The sequence below is a fragment of the Monodelphis domestica genome, chromosome 5 (assembly GCF_027887165.1).
Source record: "Monodelphis domestica isolate mMonDom1 chromosome 5, mMonDom1.pri, whole genome shotgun sequence".
NCBI lineage: Eukaryota > Metazoa > Chordata > Mammalia > Didelphimorphia > Didelphidae > Monodelphis > Monodelphis domestica.
In genome coordinates, this window is record NC_077231.1 from 214702758 (window position 1) to 214723194 (window position 20437).

At 35.7% G+C, this 20437-nt stretch overlaps 1 protein-coding gene across 1 annotated transcript in view; it reads right to left on the reverse strand.

Annotated features, from left to right (window-relative positions):
• KDM7A (lysine demethylase 7A) overlaps positions 1-20437 on the reverse strand; it is a 113048-nt gene that overhangs the window by 38851 nt on the left and 53760 nt on the right. Inside the window, exons 5-10 of the mRNA XM_001367912.4 lie at positions 20163-20304; positions 19537-19723; positions 16054-16216; positions 10554-10641; positions 9684-9790; positions 6986-7077 (exon numbers count right to left, since the gene is read on the reverse strand). Of these exons, the coding sequence (XP_001367949.2) occupies positions 6986-7077; positions 9684-9790; positions 10554-10641; positions 16054-16216; positions 19537-19723; positions 20163-20304 (779 nt within the window). The remainder of the gene's footprint in view (positions 1-6985; positions 7078-9683; positions 9791-10553; positions 10642-16053; positions 16217-19536; positions 19724-20162; positions 20305-20437) is intronic.

Consider the following 20437-nt stretch of genomic DNA (forward strand, 5'->3'; position numbering starts at 1 on the left):
ATTTAAAAATAAAACCCCATTTGCCAAAATAACTCATTTAAAATTTTAACTATTATAACTAACAATGAAGACATAAAGTTTAACTTTTATCTCAGTTCACACAAATTTTAGGATATATACTGAAAAATAACTAGTTCTTCAACAAGAGTTCATTTAATATGAATGGAGAAGACCTGTTCTTTTTTTCCTTCCTCAACGAAAACCAAGTTACAAAAACTATCTCCCCAGTAGAAAAGAACTGTGAGTTATATATCAGATTATCTAAGCATAATTTGAATACAGTAGGCACTTAATAAATGTTTTCTAACTTATCTATAAAATTATGAATCTGCATATAAGAAAGAAGTAGCCAGGAATAAAGTTCTGGTCTTGAAATCAGGAAGATCTGGCTTCAAATCTCAACTCCAATACTTAATAGTGTTTCATCTTTTACCTGTCACAATACCATGGTTTGTGATCATGAGCAAGTCACTTGATTTTTCTACTCCAGTTTCTTCATAGATAAAATGAGGTTAATAATACTTGTAATACTCACATTACCAGGCTATTATGAAGATTAAATGAAATCATGTATGTAAAACACTTTGAAAACTTTTAAGTGCTACATAAATAGCAATTATTATAGCTACATTCAAATATCCATCTCTATTGTCTTTGTACTAGTTTCAGCTGTTTTAGTAGATTTTCTCTTTAAACTGATTATTTTATTAAGATGCTTTTAATTTCCACATAATGACTGTTAAACATTATTACAATCTTCACATTCAGGTACAACAAATAGCTCAACTTACCAGTGTCATAAGTCTACTTTCATATTGGTGGTGGCTGTTCTTCACCTTGAAATGGCTTAGTCATGTGCTCCTTGATCTACTAGAACAGTTGAAACTAGTGCCATGGCAATCTAATAATGTAGGTAGTGAAAACAAACACAAAGAGAAAAACCTACATCGAGAAAAGTAATCTAACAGCACTAGGATTCAAGTATACTGTTGGTGGTGTAGAGGAAAGACTACAGTCTGACTTGTAGTGCTTTAGCAAATAAACTAAAACAAAACCTTGAAAGTGACTGTGTAGAACATGATTGTTAGATGAGAAAATTTCCAGAGAATCTAGTACTTTTAATAAGCAAAACCGAACTGTGTTAATAAAATGAATTGCTTATGGAACTGCTAAATATAAAAAGCCTAATTTGGTAGAAAAAATGTTAGCCCTATGCACAGCTATATGGTTCAAATGACGCATCAAGAATTATGTGCAAAGCAGCCATAAGTTGTTCCATTTGAAGACAAATATAGTAGGAAATAGAACTGTCCAGGCCTCTGAAGACCTTTGAGAGTTTTATTATGTTTAAAACTCCTGATGATAATGGCACATAAAAAAAAAACAAAAAACAAACAACCTGCCAATATAATTGATGGACTTAAAAACAAACCCTTACCTTCTGTCTTAGAATTGATATTGGTTCTAAGACAGAAGAGAGGTAAGAGCTAGGCAATGGGGATTAAGTGACTTGCCCAAGGTCCCACAACTAAGTCGTTTCTGAGGCTAGATTTGAATCTAGGACCTCCCATCTCTGGACCTGACTCTCAATCCACTGAGCCACCTAGCTGCCCCCTAACTGACGGACTTTTAATGAAAATTGTATAGATGAAACTTGGGTTACATTCTACACCTAAGAAATACAATTACTACCAAAATATAGTTCCAAGTCTTGAGATTCGGGATATGCCCTACTACACTCTGGTCATCTTCCTGCCATGTTACTACACATGTATCTTCCTTAACTCGCAAACTTGCTCAGGAAACAAAGATGAAATCAACATTAACATTGCTAAAAAGGACAAGTCAATTGCCATTCACCATCCCTGTGACCAAAACTCTTCTTTGGCTACCATTCTGCTATGTGTAGTCTTCCCTTGTTTAAATATGAGTTTCTCAGAACCTTGCTTTTCCTATTTGTAAACGCAAGGCTTAGTGCAGTACCTTGCACATAATAAATTCTTAATAAATCTTTTTCTTCTATTCCTGTCTCATGTTTTCAGGGAGATTTAAGGTTCCTGAAGTCATACATGTCTGATGCTCTTGCAACCTCAATAGTCATCTATCAAAGAGGTTTAAGTGCAGGATCATAGGATCACCACTTGAGAGTTAGAAGGGTTCTTAGAAGCCATTTAGTCCAACCCCTTCATTTTAGATAGGAAGAAACTTGAGGAAGATAACATCAGGCAGGTGAAGTCACTTGCTCAGGTCACACAAATAACACAGCTAGGATGTGAAGCCAGATCCTCTGATTCCTGATAATGCACTCTCTATTGCTAAAGACTATCCTTCTCTACCTTTGATACTGTTCTCTTGCTTTGTCATAACTTACATCCTGCCAAAGTTCCATCAACTTCCTGATTTGTTCTTCTTCCCAGTGCTATGGAAGTCCTGAAACCTGTGGATTAGGTTAACTATTAATGTATGTAATCTGATCTGACCTGGGCTCTCTCTGCTACACAGCAACCCTTTTATTCTTCTTTGATTGAATTTTGTCACACTTTTCCAATGACTATTTCAAATCTTTTCTTTTCTCCATAAATTCTCCACTATCCTTTCACTCCTTTCTCTCAGCCAAAGTCTATCTCCTACTTTACTAAGAGGCAATCTTTTTATGATCTACATCTTCATATCTCAAAAATTATCTAGGATCCTCTCCTATTTTACTATGTCTGAACAAAGATCACCCTATCCTCTTTGCCAGGATCAGCTCACTTACATCTGAATGTTTTCTCTCTTTCTCCTGCTGTCTTAATTCTCTCCCTGCTGCCAACAAACATTAATATAAGCTCCTTGAGGCTAAAGACTATTTTTCCATTTTAGGTTTATATCCCCTCCTAAGCATCTGACATGAAGCTATATAAATAATAAGTATTTAACAAATGTTTACTGAATTGAGTTATGGTACAGTTTCTTGTAAATCATATTATGAAAATTTGACTTTATGTAAAAAATCCTGAAGGAAATCTGCATTCCAAAAAAACCCCACCTATGTACAGTATTGTGCTGTCTGTCTCAGCTCCTGCCATATAGCTTGGTATTCCATGGCTTCTCACCGCCCCCCCCCATAAAAAACAAAAACAAAAAAATCTTAAAAAAAGAAAAACTCTTAGCAACACTTGGCACCTACACAAAAATTGATCATGCATAAAAACTTCACAACCAAATACAGAAAAGCTGAAAAAATAAATGCATCATCTTTAGATCATAACATAAGAAAAATTATACTCAATAAGGGTCCATGGAAAGACAAATAAAAATTTAATTGGAAACTAAATAACCTAATGCTAAAAAGGGGGTGGGTCAAGGAACAAATTATTGAATGATCAATAATTTATTTAAAGAAAATTATAACGAGGAAACAAAATATAATAATTTATGGGATACAACTAAAGCAGTATTTAGGGGAAAATTTGTATTTCAAAGAGCTTACAGAGGAGGTGGACTCAAGATGGCTGTTTAGATGCAGCAAAAGTCCAGACCTCTAAAACCCTTCCACACCAATCAAAAACAAAGGAGACAGAAAACCAAATCTAATTAACAGGACAGAGTTGGGGTATCCTGACCTTCTGGATTCAACTTAAAAGATACACACACACACAAGCCTGAATTCTTGAACTTTCAGGTTTAAGGGAAAGGAAGAAGGAAAATCCCAGGACCCCTACCCCACCTACAGTGCTGAGTCTCTGTGGTGGCTGGAACCTCTGAGCAGGCAAGGGCGCTAGTCTGGAGGGAGTGCCTTGCTGGCACAGCTATGCCAGGCTCAAGGCGTTGAACACAGGGGGCAGAAGAAGCTCAGAGAGGGCAGTATAGTCCCAGCCAAAACACTCTATCTTGCCCCAACCCTTCTTGAAATTTTGGCCTCAGGGCACATCCAGATCTGTAGATCAACTCTGCCCTGGCATAATCTTATTAATAGGGTAGATAAGAAGAGTTCAATCTCCATCACCCCTCCTCCATAGACTGCATTGAGAGTAGCTATAAGAATCCAGCTGACTTGGATCCTAGGGAAAAGGCTGTAATTACAGAATACCTTGCTAACAGAACTGGAAGCACAGCTGCCTTCACCTATACCTTCAGCTTCTGCTGCCAGCTCAGGAAGATCTGACCTCAGGGCTCCATCAGCATAACCTAGTCAATTAGCAGAGCATCGAAGAAGCCCCTTCAGGACAGAAGAGCCCAAACCCACAGATCCAGCAAATAATCAGAGGACCAAGATTACAGCCAATTGGGCAATTGGGGGGGCGGGGGGGGAATGTGAGTAAACAGAAAAAAGAAATTACAATCAACAGCTTCTATCCAGGCAATGAAGAAAGAGCAAATGGAACAGAGGAAGACCAAGGAACACCAAGCAAAAACACAGAAACTCCAGCAAATTGGATACAGGCTTTGGAAGAACTCAAAATACAATTCAAAAAACAATTAAGAGAGGCTAAAGACAACTGGGAAAACCAACTTAAAAAGCAAAATAAGTCATCTGGAAATGGAGGCACATGGTACAATTCTACCAAAATTATTTATTCAGTGTCATACCAAACAAACTGTCAAAAAATTATTTTCTAGAACTAGAAAAAATACTAACAAAACTCATTTGGAGGAACAAAAGGTTAAGAATATAAAGAGAATTAATTTTTTTTTAATGTTAAGGAAGGTGACCTAGCAGTACGTGATCTCAAACTGTACTATAAAGCCATAATCATCAAAACAGTCTGGTACTGACTAAAAAAAATAGAAAGGTAAATCAGTGAAATAGATTAGTGGTAAATGATCTTAGCAATCTAGTTTTGATAATCTAGCAATCAAAGACCCAGCTTTTGGGATAAGAACTCATTATTTGACAAAAACTACTGGGAATAATAGAAAACAGTATGGCAGAAACCAGGTATACACCAATATCTCACACCCTATACCAAGATAGGCTGAAAATGGGTATATGATTTAGATATAAAGGGTGATACCATTAGTAAATTGAGGGAACCTAGGATAATTTATCTAGAAGACCTATAAAGAAGTGAAAAATTTATGACCAAACAAAAGAGCATTACAAGATGTAAAATAAATAATTTTGATTATATTAAATTTTAAAAGTTTTGTACATACAAAACCAATGTAACTACAATTAGACTGGGGGGAAGGGGGAAATTTACAGCAAATTTCTCTGATAAATGTATAATTTCTCAAATTTATAGAGAACTAAGTCATAGTCATGTGACTATGTCACAAGTCATTCCCCAATTGACAAATGGTCAAAGAGTATGAACAAGCAGTTTTCAAATGAAGAAATCAAAGCTATCGATAATAATGAGAAAATATTGTAAATCACTCTTTGATTAGAAAAATGTAATTTAAAACAACTCAGAGGTACCACCTCTCACCTATCAGAATGGCCAATATGAAAGCATAAAAGTTAGAGAGATGTTGAAGAGAATGGCAAAACTGGGACACTAATACATTGTTGGTGGAATTATGAACTAATTTAACCATTCTGGAGGGCAATTTGGAACTATGCCCAAAGGGATATAAATCTGCATACCCTTTGATCCTATAATACCACTCACTACTAGTTCTGAATCCCAAAGAAATTAAAAAATGGGGAGGGGGGAGGACCTACATGAACAAAAATATTTATGGGAGCTCTTTTTATGGTGGCAAAGATTGGAAACTGAGGAGACCTAACAATTAGGGAATGGCCGAACAAGTTATGTTATATATTAATGATGGAATACTATTGTGCTATGAGAAATGATGAGCAAGATGATTTCAGAAAAAGATGGCACCAGTCCTACATGAACTGATACAGAGTAAAATAAGCAGAACTGGGAGAACACTGTATACAGTAACTACAATACTCTACAATGATCAACTTGTGAAGGACTTCATTACTCTCAGCAATATATAATGATCCAGGACAATTCTGAAGGACTTATGACAAAGAATGCTATCCACCTCCTAAGAAAGAACTGATGGAGTTGGAATGCAGGTCAAAATATACCATCTTTCCCATTAGTTTATGTGTGGTATTATTTCAGGGTTTTGGTTTTTATATAAGTATCCTCTTACAACAATTACCAATATGGAAGTATGTTTCATATAATACACATATAGTCCAGTGGGGGACGGGAGGGGGGGGGATGGGGGAGGGGGGGGAGATCTTCAAGTGAAAGCATTAGAAAAGACCCAGTCCACTGTAGAGTCTGTGAGAAAGGCATTGTAACAGGATGATCAACTGCTTGCTGGCAAAGGATTCCTGGAAGGATAACCTACTAATCATAACCATACCCACATACCATAAGGTTATTTCTGAAGAACCAGTCTTTTATAAGTGAAAAGCTGGAAATTTCAATGCTACAGGTTACAGATTATACAAGTATTTATTTGTTCTAATGTACCATAGACTTCATGTTAGTGACAAATAATAGCAAACTCATATTTGAACCCTGAACTCTTATCTCTGCTACTAGAGCTCATGGCAGAGTTTTTAACATGCTTATGCTTTTCTATATTCAAAATATATCTGAATTTCATTTTCCCCCTCATGCTTCTTCCTCCTTGCAGGTCTTCAAGCAGAGACTGGATAACCACTACTAATAAAATATGAGTTGTACAACAGGCAACTGGGGTTCTTGACAACTCTTCAATACCATGACTCTGTGAACAAAGGTTGATTTTAAATGTAGAACTAAGACCTGCCTTAAGCTCCTCAAATAAAAGCATTATCATATATACAAATAATTATATATCAATTATATTGACATATTTTCATTTGTCATTGTCACAATGACAATATGTCATTATTGACATATGTAAATTATATATCAATAAAACCTGATTTTCTCCTCCTTAGTAGTCCATTCAGGTTCTGTTAAAAATTCACACCTATGTGTTTACACCTTATTCAAGTTAGCTGATAAAAACAACCATTAGATCTATAAATAAAATGGCTTACTTCTTTTTTCATCCATAATTTTAAAGCAGTATGCAATGCCTTGACTCCCTGAACTAAGTAATTTTGGGGCTGAAAACCATCTTCTTTTAATTCTGGAAAATAAAAAATAAAAAGACAGTAGTTTAGGTATTTTATAGAACATAACAGTGAAAGCTCATTCATAATCAGGCATTTTATGGGATATAACAATATAAGCCCATTTAGAACCAAACTAGCAGCTAAAACAAATTTTTTTGGTAGTATCAAAAAGCAATTACAGACACCATTTGCAAGGGAGCTAAACAACTATGGTAGTGATCTGAATAGTACTATACCATAAGAAATGACAACTATGAAGAATCAGAGAAACAAGGGGGCACTTGAGTAATACAGAACAAAAAGTAGAATGAAGAAAAACTGTGTGTGTGTGTGTGTGTGTGTGTGTGTGTAATCTGACAACAAGAATGCAAATGAAAATAATACTAAAAGGTTAGATTTAATTTAAAAGATTAAATGGAATGATCAACCCTGGTTCCAGAGGACATATGACAAAACATTCCCAGGAAAAAGGAGGATGATAAGTATGGAATGTTGCAAAAGCTGTCCAGGGTAGATGCAGTAACAGTTTGGTTTACTTAGTTTTTTTTGTTATAAGAGAGGCTTCTACTGTAGGGGGAAGCAAAGGAATGCTACTGGGAAATTATACTGGTATTAAACATAAAAAAAATTTTTTTTAATGTAAAATATAAAGTTATGTTTGGTTTTAATCTTCTTTAGATTAAAAAGGCTGAACATTCACTGGGAAGCAAAGCAAAAATCATCAATAGTTCTGAAAAGATCCCACACATTCTCTCTTCTGGGTTATTCTAGTCTCCATGCCAGGAATGCCCCTCTTCAAATCCCACAACTCTGTTGAAATCTTATTTATCCTTCAGAGCCCCCTTTAAATACCACCTCTTCCAAGAAGCTCTGACTTTTCTAAAATCCCACGGCATTTTGGACTTTAAAAAGGATATATATACTTTATTTTGTTAAAAATTTTTCTTTTAAAAAATTTATGAGTTTGAATCAACAAACATAAGTACTCCTATACACAATAACATATACAAAGCAAAGAAAAAATACTGCATGGTAACTACGAACTTCCATTAAATGCTGCTTGTTTTTTAGAGTACATAATCAATTTAATGATGTAGTACCAAGACTTCTCATATTCATTTATGTCTTAATTTTCTCTTCTCAGCACAGTGCTTGATGTATAGCAAGCCTTTATTTGTTGAATGAATTTTGAATAATTACGAATATTTAGGTATTTTTAATGAGTATAAAAATATGGATATCTTAAAATAGAATGTAGTTGACAGTCAACTAGCCAAGCTGGCAAGGGTGGTATAGGGGCAACAGAACTGGGATGTAAAGCACCCTATGGATAAAGCAAGACCAGCCTGACCTCCAATGTGAAATTTAAAGGCAAGCTGAAAAGGAAGAAACCTCTCGTTTTATTTTCAAATTTGCTCTCTTGTATATGCTACAGTACACTATCTCTTAGTTATCTTATGGGAAAAAATAAAGCTTGAAAAAAATAATTTTTTTTTATCATGGCCTTGATAGAATAAGACAGGCAAGGTCACTGCAACATGACTGGAAGAAGCTATGTTAAAATATAATCTTGATAAAACTTGCTAAACACACTTATTATACCAAGAAATCAAAAGTATAAGTTTTAATCTGGAACTAATGATTCTAGATTAGTTATAGATTTTCTTTATTAAGTCATAGCTAGTCAGTCTGATCACAAGAGATTCTCATCATGTTTACCCTACTGTTCAGATAACAGCCTGATATATTCCCCATCCTTGCCAAAAGTACATATACAAAGAAAGGGGAAATAATGAATGGTCAGATGATTTTTATAATCATATAGCATGTATGATGACCTAGAAGCAATGCCCTGGAAGCAATATCCTGTTATATGATGACAGAAAGATGAATCACTGAAATATTTATCTTGTCTTTTATTCTTAGGTAAGTTTGTCTCTGTTCTTCTATGGGAAATAATAGTTTTGGGCATTAAAATATATTCATTAACATCATTTATAAGAGAAATTAGTTTTACTACTTGACTGATAAAATTAGAAAAAAGTCTAAGTTGGACATGCTATAAACTTCAACATGTCACTAGCACAAATGAAGTAAGAAAAAATAACTAGAATTAAACTAATAAGAATTACATTTTACCAGTCAAATACTTGTTCGATCTTAGATGATAATATATAAAGCATGAAATGGTCAACTTTTTTATTTTTATTAAAACCCTTACCTTCTGCCTTGGAGCCCATACTGTGTATTGGCCAAGGCAGAAGAGTGGTAAGGGCTAGGCAATGGGGGTCAAGTGACTTGCCCAGGGTCACACAGCTAGGAAGTGTCTGAGGCCAGATTTAAACCTAGGACCTCCCATCTCTAGGCCTGGCTCTAAATCCACTGAGCCACCCAACTGCCCCCTGAAATGGTCAACTTTTAATATTCCATGGTAAAAAAAAAAAGTTACTAGTTGTTAGGAAATCACAGACAGTAACTTTTTTTAAAAACACGAACTTAAAAAAAATTAACCTTGAAATAATAGTTTGGTGAAGATGCAATTCAAAAGGGTGGCTTTGAGAAGTTCTCTGTTCACCATGAGATAGCTGCCAGCAAGTTAGGTTTACAAAGAAATAATTACCTTTCAAAGTTTCCAAAAGATTTTTGGCTACAAACCAACATATGGCTTCAAAGAAAGGGAACTTGAAAAGATCAGGTGTTTTCAGCCTTTTCTCCATCTCATAACACCTAAATGAATAATATTTAAGGAAGTATAATTACTTAATCATAATTAACATTAAAACGAGATATATTTACCCAACTGATACAATGTTGAGAAAAATAAAATAGGCAGGCCATGAGATACAAGACAAAGTACAATACAGTCAATCCTTTACAAGACCACATTTGGATGAGACTGAAATGTGATCTTATCCAGGTAATGGCCTTATCAAGTTTGACTGCTGCACTTGTAAGAAAAAGGTGGACTTCATAAAACTAGGATACAAACCCAATGTGTGATCTTTTAACAGATGGAATTTTATCAGGATTCCACTGTAATAAATAAAAACAATATGTTTAGAAAACAACTCCACCACATGCTGGGCAACAACTAAAATAGGTGTTTGGGCAACAATCCTGACTGAGTTGCTCTTTTAAGCACCATGTTGCACATTTGAGTATGGCCAACCTTTAAATCGTCTTGCTCATTCAACAACTGCCAAAGCATAGCACGTGAATAGTTTTAAAATATTTACATTTGAGCAGATCTTAATTTTTTCAGTTCAATATTAATTTTTTCTTAAAAAACTGAAATACATTGAGATCTGTTCTGTACAAAATTGTTAATTTTTAAAAGCTTAAAAATTTTTTTACTTAATCCCTAGATCCTGTTCTCCAATGAACCCACTTTAACATATGCTGGATGGTTATCTTTTTTTTTTTTAAAGTTTGAAGAACGTCCTACTTTAAAAAGGAAAAAATAAAGAATCGAAATATTAACAAAACAAACCTGAGCTGCATGCCAATATTAAGGTTGTGAAGAAAGTTCCCTCCAAAAGCCATACAGTCCTGAGATGTGAGCACAGCATGAATCCAGCCTGAAATGACAAGATATATCAGTATAAAGCAAAATGAATGTGAGATCAACCAGTGAAAACAGGTAATTATAAGTAGTTAATAGATAAGAATCCCCTTACAAAATACACCAATAACAAAGTCTGTTTAATGGAAAATATAAACAATGTACTTAATGAGAATTATTACAAAAATCCAAATATAAGAAAAGGAATTTTATTTTTAAATATAAATTATCAGAGATTAAAAGATTTTGCTCAGAGGTAAGTAAAATATGTTGTGAAATAAAGTACAATTATAAGTGGCAATTCTAGGATCCCATGACTGTTCTGAAATGTTTTAATGCCTCCAGGGGAAAGAGTAGGGGAATAGCAGCTCCACCCTGGATTTGGTTCCACATGAAGGAATACTGCACCTACATTTATTCTTCTATACCTGGAAAAGTTGCAATTATATAAGGTGAAACTAATTTTAATAGCAATAATATTATACTATGGAAGGGCTGATGTTCAGTTTTTAAAACAAATGCTTTATAAAATCCTTAGTTTTATTGTCAATCTCAAGGACATCAAAGACAGAGGGAAAGTTTGCATGTATACAAAAGTAATACTAGTATTTTTGAGGTAGCAAAGAATAAGAAACAAACAAACCACCAGTCAACTGGGTAATGGATAAATAAACTGTGGAATAGGAGCAGAAATAGTACTGGGCTTAGAGTCAGGAAGACCTGGGTTCAAATTCCACCACAAACATTGACTAGCTGTATGGCTCTGGACAATCTCTTAAATTCTCTGAACATCTGTTTCCTCCTCTGTAACCTCTTCTAGCTCATAACAGATAATTTTCAATATGTCCAAAATTGAACTCATTATCTCCCCCCCCCCAAAAAAAAAACCCTTTCCTTCTCCCAAACTTCCTTATTTCTTTTGAAGGCACTATTCTTCCAGTCTCCTAGGGTCCATAGCCTAACCATTATTCTCAACCCCATGTAGATTGATTAAAAATATTCAGAAAACCTAAGAAGACTTGAATGAAATGATGCAGAATGATGAAAAAAAGACTTAAAAGAACAATTTATATAATGACCACAATAATGAAAGTTGTTAGTCCTTTGATCTATAAAAGAACTGATTCTGGCTCACAGAAGGCTGTTAATAGTAAAGAACACAATCCACCTCCTTTTTCTTGCCATAAAACTGCCATGTAAAAAGTAGTGCCAGAAGACTAACATGAAAAAAGTTACCTTCTTATTTTTCACTAACCTCTAAATAAAACTCAGCATTTCCTTTGATTATGAATAAAGAATCAAGTCATTCTGAGAAGTGATATAGGCTTTACACACTGACAAAGAGGTTCCATGATACAAAAAAGGTTCTTTACCTGCTCTAAATCATTCTGCACTATCTGATTCTATTGATCATTCTCTCTCCTACTGGATACTCTTTCTTCTTTGGGTTTTCATGACATATCTTTCCTATATTCTCCTCTCCTCAGTCTTCTTTCCTAATTCATCATTTATAGATTAATTGACAATTGCTTGCCAATCCAACCCAAAGCTCTGCTCAGAGCCCTCTTTTCTTTTCACTTTTTTGCACTTCCTCACTTTGTGACCTCATTCAATTTCCACAGGTTTAATTATTATCTATATGAAAATGATTTCCAAATCTATATAGCTAAGTCACCCAGGTTTGAATGATGTTGTTTACCTATCAACTGCCAAATCATACCATTTCCTTCTCCACAATATCTCTTATATCAATCCTCTTCTCTCCACTCATACAACCACTACTCTATTTCAGGACCTCATAATGTCTCACTTGGACTATTATGGGACTCTTAATTGACTACCGTGCCTAAAATATTTTCCCATTCCAATTTATCCTCCACACACACATCAAAATGATTTTCTTAAAGTCCAGATCTATGGTCAACCACCATTTCATGAACTCCAGTGACTCCTTATTTATTACCTCAAAGGTCAAATATAAAGTTCCTCTGGCACTTAAATTCTTTATGATCTAGGCCCATTGGTACTTCTTTTCAATTTTTTTGACACATTATTCTCCAAAAATTTCATAATCACACTAGACTTTGCTAATTGCACTTTTATACATCCAATACTCCATCTTCCATCTTCATGTCTTTGCTCTGCCTGGAATGTACAATGTCCCACTTCTAGGTCTTAGCACAATGCCTGTTGCTAAGTAGGCACTTAATAAATGTTGATGGATTGAAGGATTGATTCTACCACTGGAATAGCTGGTTTCCTTCAAGATTCAATTCAAACACCGCCTTCTCCATGAAACATTTTCTGACCCTTATGAGCTACTAGCATTTTCTATCTACAAAATTCCTTTTTATATATGTATACATAATATAGAAATATATATGTTGTTTCCCCTTTTAGAAAGTAAGTTCCTCTACAGAAAGATTAAACATGAAATTTAATGGTACTCTCCTGAAGGAATGAGAGATGACAATCAATAAAAAAAAATTTTTTTTAAACCCTTACCTTCTGTCTTAGAATCAATACTGGGTATTGATTCCAAGGCAGAAGAGAGGTAAGGGGTAGGCAATGGGTGTTAAGTGACTTGCCCAGGGTCACACAGCTGGGAAGTGTCTGAGGCCAGATTTGAACCTAGGACCTCCCATCTCTGGGCCTGGCTCTCACTCCACTGAACCAGCCAGCTGCCCCCAATGACAGTCATTTGTGTTGGGGCGGAGACAATGTTTGCTACTTGATTCAGTTCATTTGTATGTAATAAGAGCTAATAGTTAACATTTATATAGGGCTTACTATGTACCAGTCCCTGAGTACCTTGTGTTTTATTATATGCCTTTTGCTATGGGAAGAAAAAAACTCAGCTTTTTAAATGGAAGGACTGTGTCACTTCTGTCTTTGTGTCTTCAGAACTTAGCACAGTGCTTGTCATATAGGAGGTTCTTAATTCTGATTGGCTGATGCAATATTACAGTCCTGAATGTGCTTATTATAATTTGACCAGTGCCGTCTTAAACTAAAAACTAGAGTATCTTCTTTTTTTGAGCATCTTTTATGTTATAGCTATACAAATCTCTTTTTGTTTGTTTGAATGGCCTAGTGCTTCATTTCATGCCAACATCAAACAGACTTAATGTGTCAAACCCTATCTATAGCTACTTCTGCTCTGTCTTTATGCTTTAATTTGTCATTCTATTCATTTATATTTTGTCCTATTTTTACACTAGTTAACTTATAAAGTTCCTCCTGAAAAGCATCTGCTTTGGCTGATTAAGGGGAAAGTGTTTTGTCTACATTTAGACCAAGAAAGCCAAAAGCAACAAAGTACTGTTGGAGGATCAGTGTGATTGTGGCAGTAACTATTCCCCTAGTTTCATTTAATTTCAATTCTCTTTATATACCAGGCTACCTCCCATATTACACCAGGCTTTGGCTTGTGTAAGATTTAAATTAATGTCCAATATTCCAAGTATTCATTTTTATAAAGTTTATTAATAATCACTTGAAGTAACGGAATAAAAAGGTAATTATCTAACAAAATATAAGGCCATGCGAGTAGATTCTCCTGCCATTCACCTCACACCACCTCCACCAAATGGGATCACAGGAAGAGAGTGAGAGGCAGGGCAACACCAAACTTATATCCTCCCTACCTCAGGACGTAATGAGAAAAGGAACATGGGATGCTGGAAATTGGAGTTCTAGGGTACAGAAACTAAGGTTCCAAAGGTAAACATTTACCAACTGCTTACCACATGAAAGGCACTGGGTTAGGCCTGAGGATGCTAAGATTATTTCTACATAGATCCTACTCTCAAGTCACTTGGAGTTTGATAAGAGAAAAGAAATATACAGAACAGTTATGATCCAAAGGCTGACAAATGCCAAGAGGAAGTTGGGGCAGTGTGATCAGAGAGATCAAAGAACAAAGGCAACAAATAGGTTTTGGATGAAGAAGTACAAAGAGATGCTAAAAGAGAAGAAGAGTCCATTTTAGTGACAAAGTAGACAGACCAAAGGACCAAAAAATTTAAAGGATGTAGGAAGTCTTTAATGAAGGAGATGGTCACTGGTCTAGGACTAAGGAGGGAGAAAACAAAACCAGAATAGCTTACAACTAGCTAAGGCTTATTAGAGGGGTAAATATTAAGAAATGTCTGAATTTAAGAGCTAGTAGGCACTTTAGAGGTCACTAAGTCCAGTGCTCACGTCTTAGATACAGAAAACTAAGATTTAGTGAGAATCACCCTGAAGTTAGAAGTCAGAGATCATGTAATTTAACAACTCTATTAAAAATGAAGGAACCAACACTCAGAAGAAGTGGCCTGCCTAACTAAGGACACACGGTTAATAAGTAGTGGAACCAAGCCTTGAACCCAGGTCTTTTGACTACTACCCAGTATACTCAATTCTTTAATAGACTAGACTGTGACTTGCCCAAAGTTATACACCAAGTTGGTAGGAATAAATATTAGAACTGAAATCTCCTTAGTCCTATAGCATAATGTTCTTTCTAGGCCAGAACTGGAAGTCACTTGTAATCACTGACAGCTTTCAGCCTAGGTCCCTCCTTTACAAATTCTTCCTTGGCAGCTGCTCTACAGGTTTATCTATGCTCCACCTGGATTAAGACCTGAGTGATCTTAAAAATCAGGCTTTAGGCTCCATCCACTGAAACTAAATGTGCAAAATCATCAATGAGCTGGAAAGGGTTACATGCTTCCCTTGCCACAATAGCCTACCTCTCCCCCAAATCCCCACCTCTTCATCCCCTAAAAGATCTCTGTACCAGTGATGACCATTGTCCATATTCCATCTGAGCCTGAACCAGGAACACGGCAGAGATGACCAAGAAGAGGTAGTCAGGTTTGGTCTATATTCATCTCTTCTAAATGCTTACTGTTCAAGGCATCCAATGCCCCTTCTCTAAAAAGAAGGTGGGCAGAGACATAAAAGCTATAGTTATATATTGCTTTGTGTTTTATAACTACAAAGGGCTACCACAAACAAAAAGATGGCAATATTCAAGAGTTGCCATTCTAGACAGGCAACTACAGAACCAGAGAACCACACAAAGCATCAATGCCACATCCCAAACTCATCCACCTGATACCTGTGTTTCTGACTGTACAGGTAAGGTCAGTGACCAATCCCATGCCCATCTTGGGGTCCTATTATCTGATATAACGTGAATATTATAGCCTCAGATTTTTCTCTGCAGGGTTAGGACCAGTCAAGAGTTTGAGGATAAGGAATTATAATGAAACATAGCACCAGGATTAGTGTGCATTTTATGTGGAGCCTTGAGCAGTATACCAGAGGCAAACTCCAGGCCAATGACATAAGAGGTTAAGTTTATTCATGTCATAATAAAAGTTAAGACTCTTTGCCTGAATAAGTATAAATTAGCTATGGAGAGAGGGAGAAAACTTACCTGTTGGAACAAATAGGGTGTGCCCTTGCTTCACAACACACTTGTAGCATTTATCCACTTTTCCACCAAAGTACACCTCACTTTGGGTGACAGATGAACTCCAAGATTCATAGAGTGCTAAATTTTCATCTGTTGGCTTTATCAAATAAAAAATCTTCTCACCCTATGAAAAGATAACAGAATTCTTTATGAAAATTAAAAACATACAAACTAAAAGTTGGCCTAAATTAATCCAAATTTCCATTAAGGAGAACTGAATTAGATATTTGAATTATTTCCTTTTTTTAAGCACTGAAAAGCATATCTCAAATGCTTAATCAAAAGCTGCTAATCTATGTGAGTTTCTTCAAAGCTACTACACCATTTTTAAACAGATACTGTAGGCAGCAAAATTAGGTCCAAGTCTCTAATAATCCAAGAATATCAACAATAAATATAGTTTTTCAAGATTCCCATAAGCAGTAGCCCAAAACATTGTCAGTGAATGCAAGGCTGACTTCAACTTCAAGGAACTACAAATCCTACTGTATTGCACAATTCATACATATGTAATCAGCTATGGTTGCATCTGCCACTGAGTGTACTATTTCTAACAGAGGTTACTGGCTTAGAAATAATAAACTTTTGGTTCTTGTGGGCAGAGCCAAGCTACAAACAAAAACACTCAAGGAATAGGCCAAAAAATAGAATACTACAGAATACTTATTTTTTAAATAGGGAGTGGCTCCAAGGTTTGGAACTGAATCAACTTGCCAGAAGAAAGGAAAAGCTATTTTAACAGGCAGTCCTGCCCTATCCCACTGCCTGACCTTATTCTGCCCAATGAAACAATAATTATTCTAATATCACACTTAACAAATACAAAAGGAAAAAAGGGTGCTTAGTAGGCAGTTTTTGTTTGGGAAGAATGGAGGAAAAAAGACATGTGCACAGGGCAGAAAGTTCTGGAATGACATTTAAAAACACCACCTTAGGTACCACTCAGTAACCAAGAATTACTAAAGAGGTTTGTGTTAAAACAAAAAGAATTTAAGTAGAGGCTATTGGATTGGGAGGTAAGAGTTCCAGGTCTTAAGGGATAGGTCAACTAAATATGGCAAAGGGCAAAGTACTTAACCTATTTGCCCTATTATCTCATTGGTAAAATAAAGAAATTGAACCATCAATATAGTCCCTTTTAACTCAAGTAGCATTTCATTACAAAAGAAAACAGAATGACAGAACCTCAGAAGGGATTTAAAGGCCATCTACTCCAAACCATACCTGAATGATAATCTCCTTTTTGATAACTTGCAGCTTATCAAAATGGTTATCTAGTCTTTAAGACCTGTAAAAAGAAGGACTCCACCACCTGCCTTTCTACACACACACACACACACACACACACACACACACACACACACACACACACATGCAAATATGTATGCATGCATCCCCAAAGAGTTGGGCATAGATCTCTGAGGTGAAGACTTCTTTACAAAATGCCACCTCTGAATCCACCTAAATAGACTACTATCTGGCTCTCATTTATCCACCTCATCTACAAGGATAACATTAGACTTTGTCAAAGCTTTGCAAAATCTAGTTAAGTGATATCTACAGCATTTCTAAATCTAAGTACATTGCTAAAGTAAAAAGAAATGAGAAAGATCACCTAATTGGATTACCTCCTTCAAGATTACCCCTATGCTAAAATTCACCCTACCATGATTTTCCTCAAATATAGGTCTGACTACACTACTTCACATTCTCTCTAGGTTCAAATATAAAGCTCTCCACAATCTGGTCCTTTCATATTTTTCAATTTTTCTAAGGCATCATTTACCTCCATGTACTCTAAGGCCCAGTCACATACAGGCTTACTTGGCATTCCTCACAAACAACATGCCTCTTTTCTCTGCACCTTTTCAACAGCTGTCCCCAATGCCTAGAAAGCTCTTCATCCTTACCTCTACTTTCTGGAATCCCTGGCTGCTTTCAAGGCCCAAATAAAGCACAACAATCTGAAGGAGGCCTTTTCTAGGTCTCATAGCCGCTAAAACCTTCCCTCTTTTAAGTCTACTTTCCATCTATGTCATCTTCGTATGGATTGTCTTCTCCACTAAAACATAGGTGCCTTGAAGGCAGTTTAATATTACTTTTTCTTTGTATTCTTGGCACATATTAAGTGCTTCAGAAATGTTAATGGAATTTTCCTCTCTATTATGTTGCTTTGTTTGACATCATCAACCAGGGACCTAAAGATCCTTTACCATTGAGATGTGCAAGTATAGAGAAACCCTCAAGAGACAGGAAGTTGAAACCAAGATGGGAAACTGATCCCACAGGCACACACCCCTGGGCAGTGCCAGGCAAATTAAGGAACTATGATTGGTTCCTGAGATGTAATGTGGGGGAGTTGGGGGGGGGGGTAATTATAACGTAAGATCAAGACACTGCTCCTGCTCTTCTGGCTGGAGCTTGGAACCTGAAGGAATCCTTGTTGGTGGAGAGCTTCAATCCATCAAATGGCAAACAGGGTATTAAGCTAAGCAACTCTTTACCTCTTTCCTAAATTTCCCTTTTTTTACTATCACTACTTTGATGTAATAAAGCTACTAAAACAGCTTCATAATTAAATTTTAACTATTAAAATTGATAATCTGTAATGAAATCAAGCTGTCTTTCTGTAATCACCATCATCTTTTCAAAATGTTAACTATCCCTTCTATACTACATTCTAGAATTTTATTGGGATTCTTTTTAAAAAAACTAAACTAACTTCCTAGTCTTATAACTAAAATTGAACCAGGAGTACAACAACAAAAGCCCCCATTTACCATACTAGATAATGAGAAAGAAGGAGAGTGTCCACGATCTTTCACATATCAGTAACAGAGAATTGGTAATCACATCTGTTAGTAATTTCCAGTATTTTAGGATGGGCCCACCTGGGCCTGGCATCAAAGTTCCTTAAACCTTTAAGAATGACTACAAAGACAAGAGCTTCCTACAAATGGCTTTAATCTTAATAGAGAAAGCCTCTTTGAGGTTTAAGAGAGATGTGAAAAGGAGCTTAAACAGAGAAAGTTTCAAACAGCTGCTAGAGGGAGTATGATAAGGAATGAATCAGAAAATAATAAAAGTAAGGGACAGTTAAAGTTAGATAACATCATTCTATAGTGAAGCCCATCCACAACTGAATATACTCTTGCTCCACATGAACTAGAAAAAAGGCAACCTTAAAAAAAAAAGGGAAAAGTATCCCTTAGGAAAGATCTGCTTTTTCAAGGTAAGATAAGATGCTGAACTTTTCATTCCACCAACTGGCTTATTTCCTAATTCCTCCCTCAGTTCAGGTGAATAAAAATCAATTTATTTGACGTTATTATATGATTCTATTAAGTAAAAGACATAATGTTAAAGAGTACTAAAATAGCTATGTGCTTTGTCCCTTGACAAATATTTGATGAGCAACAGTAAAACTGCATGCAACCCACTCACCCAGAGAACATGGTACCAGACTGAAGTGCCACCAAAGTCAATGTGAAAGTCTGTATAGCTGTCCTGAACTCCCATCAAACAATATTTCTGAACAAATGGCTTAGGGAAGACTGAATCATCTGGCCAGTAATTTTCCACCCAAGAAAGTTTTCGGGCAATATCAGGAACCTCCACCAATTCAGACATCCTTTTAAAAAAGAAACACAAAATCGAAAACTTATTAATAATAGTATGTAAAAGGAATTACTTTAAAAATTCTCATATTGCTCCAAAGCAAAACTCATAGTATCACTATTGTAAAATTCCTAAAGACTAAGTATGCTTATTATTATACTCAATTTAGCATTAAATTACATTTCTTTTTTTTTTTAAACCTTTATCTTCTGTTTTAGAATTGATACTAAGTATTGATTCCAAGGCAGAAGAGCAGTAAGGGCTAGGCAATTAAGAGTTCAGTGACTTGCCCAGGGTCACACAGCTAGGAAGTATCTGAGGCCAGACTTGAACCCAGGACCTCTAGTCTCCAGGACTGGCACTCTATCCACTGTACTTACCTAGCTGCCCCAAAATTAAATTACATTCAACCCATTAGCATCCCCTAAACCAAACTATCTAAAACTACTCACTTTGTATCTGAAAATTCGAGGCTGATCACATTTAACACCTTTGGGCGATTAGGATTCATGAAGTATTTAACATAGTTGTGAAGCTTCATTTTGCTGTCTGCCTGCCTTGCCACATCAATGACATCTATTACTTTGTCACCACCTATGGAGAGAAATTATAATCTCATTGATGTTTGAGGAAAGAGTTACCTAAAAAAATGCTTCAAATACTTTAAAAAACTTGTATTTATTTGGGATGACCACTAAGTTAACTATAAAACTTTGTAGCACCAACA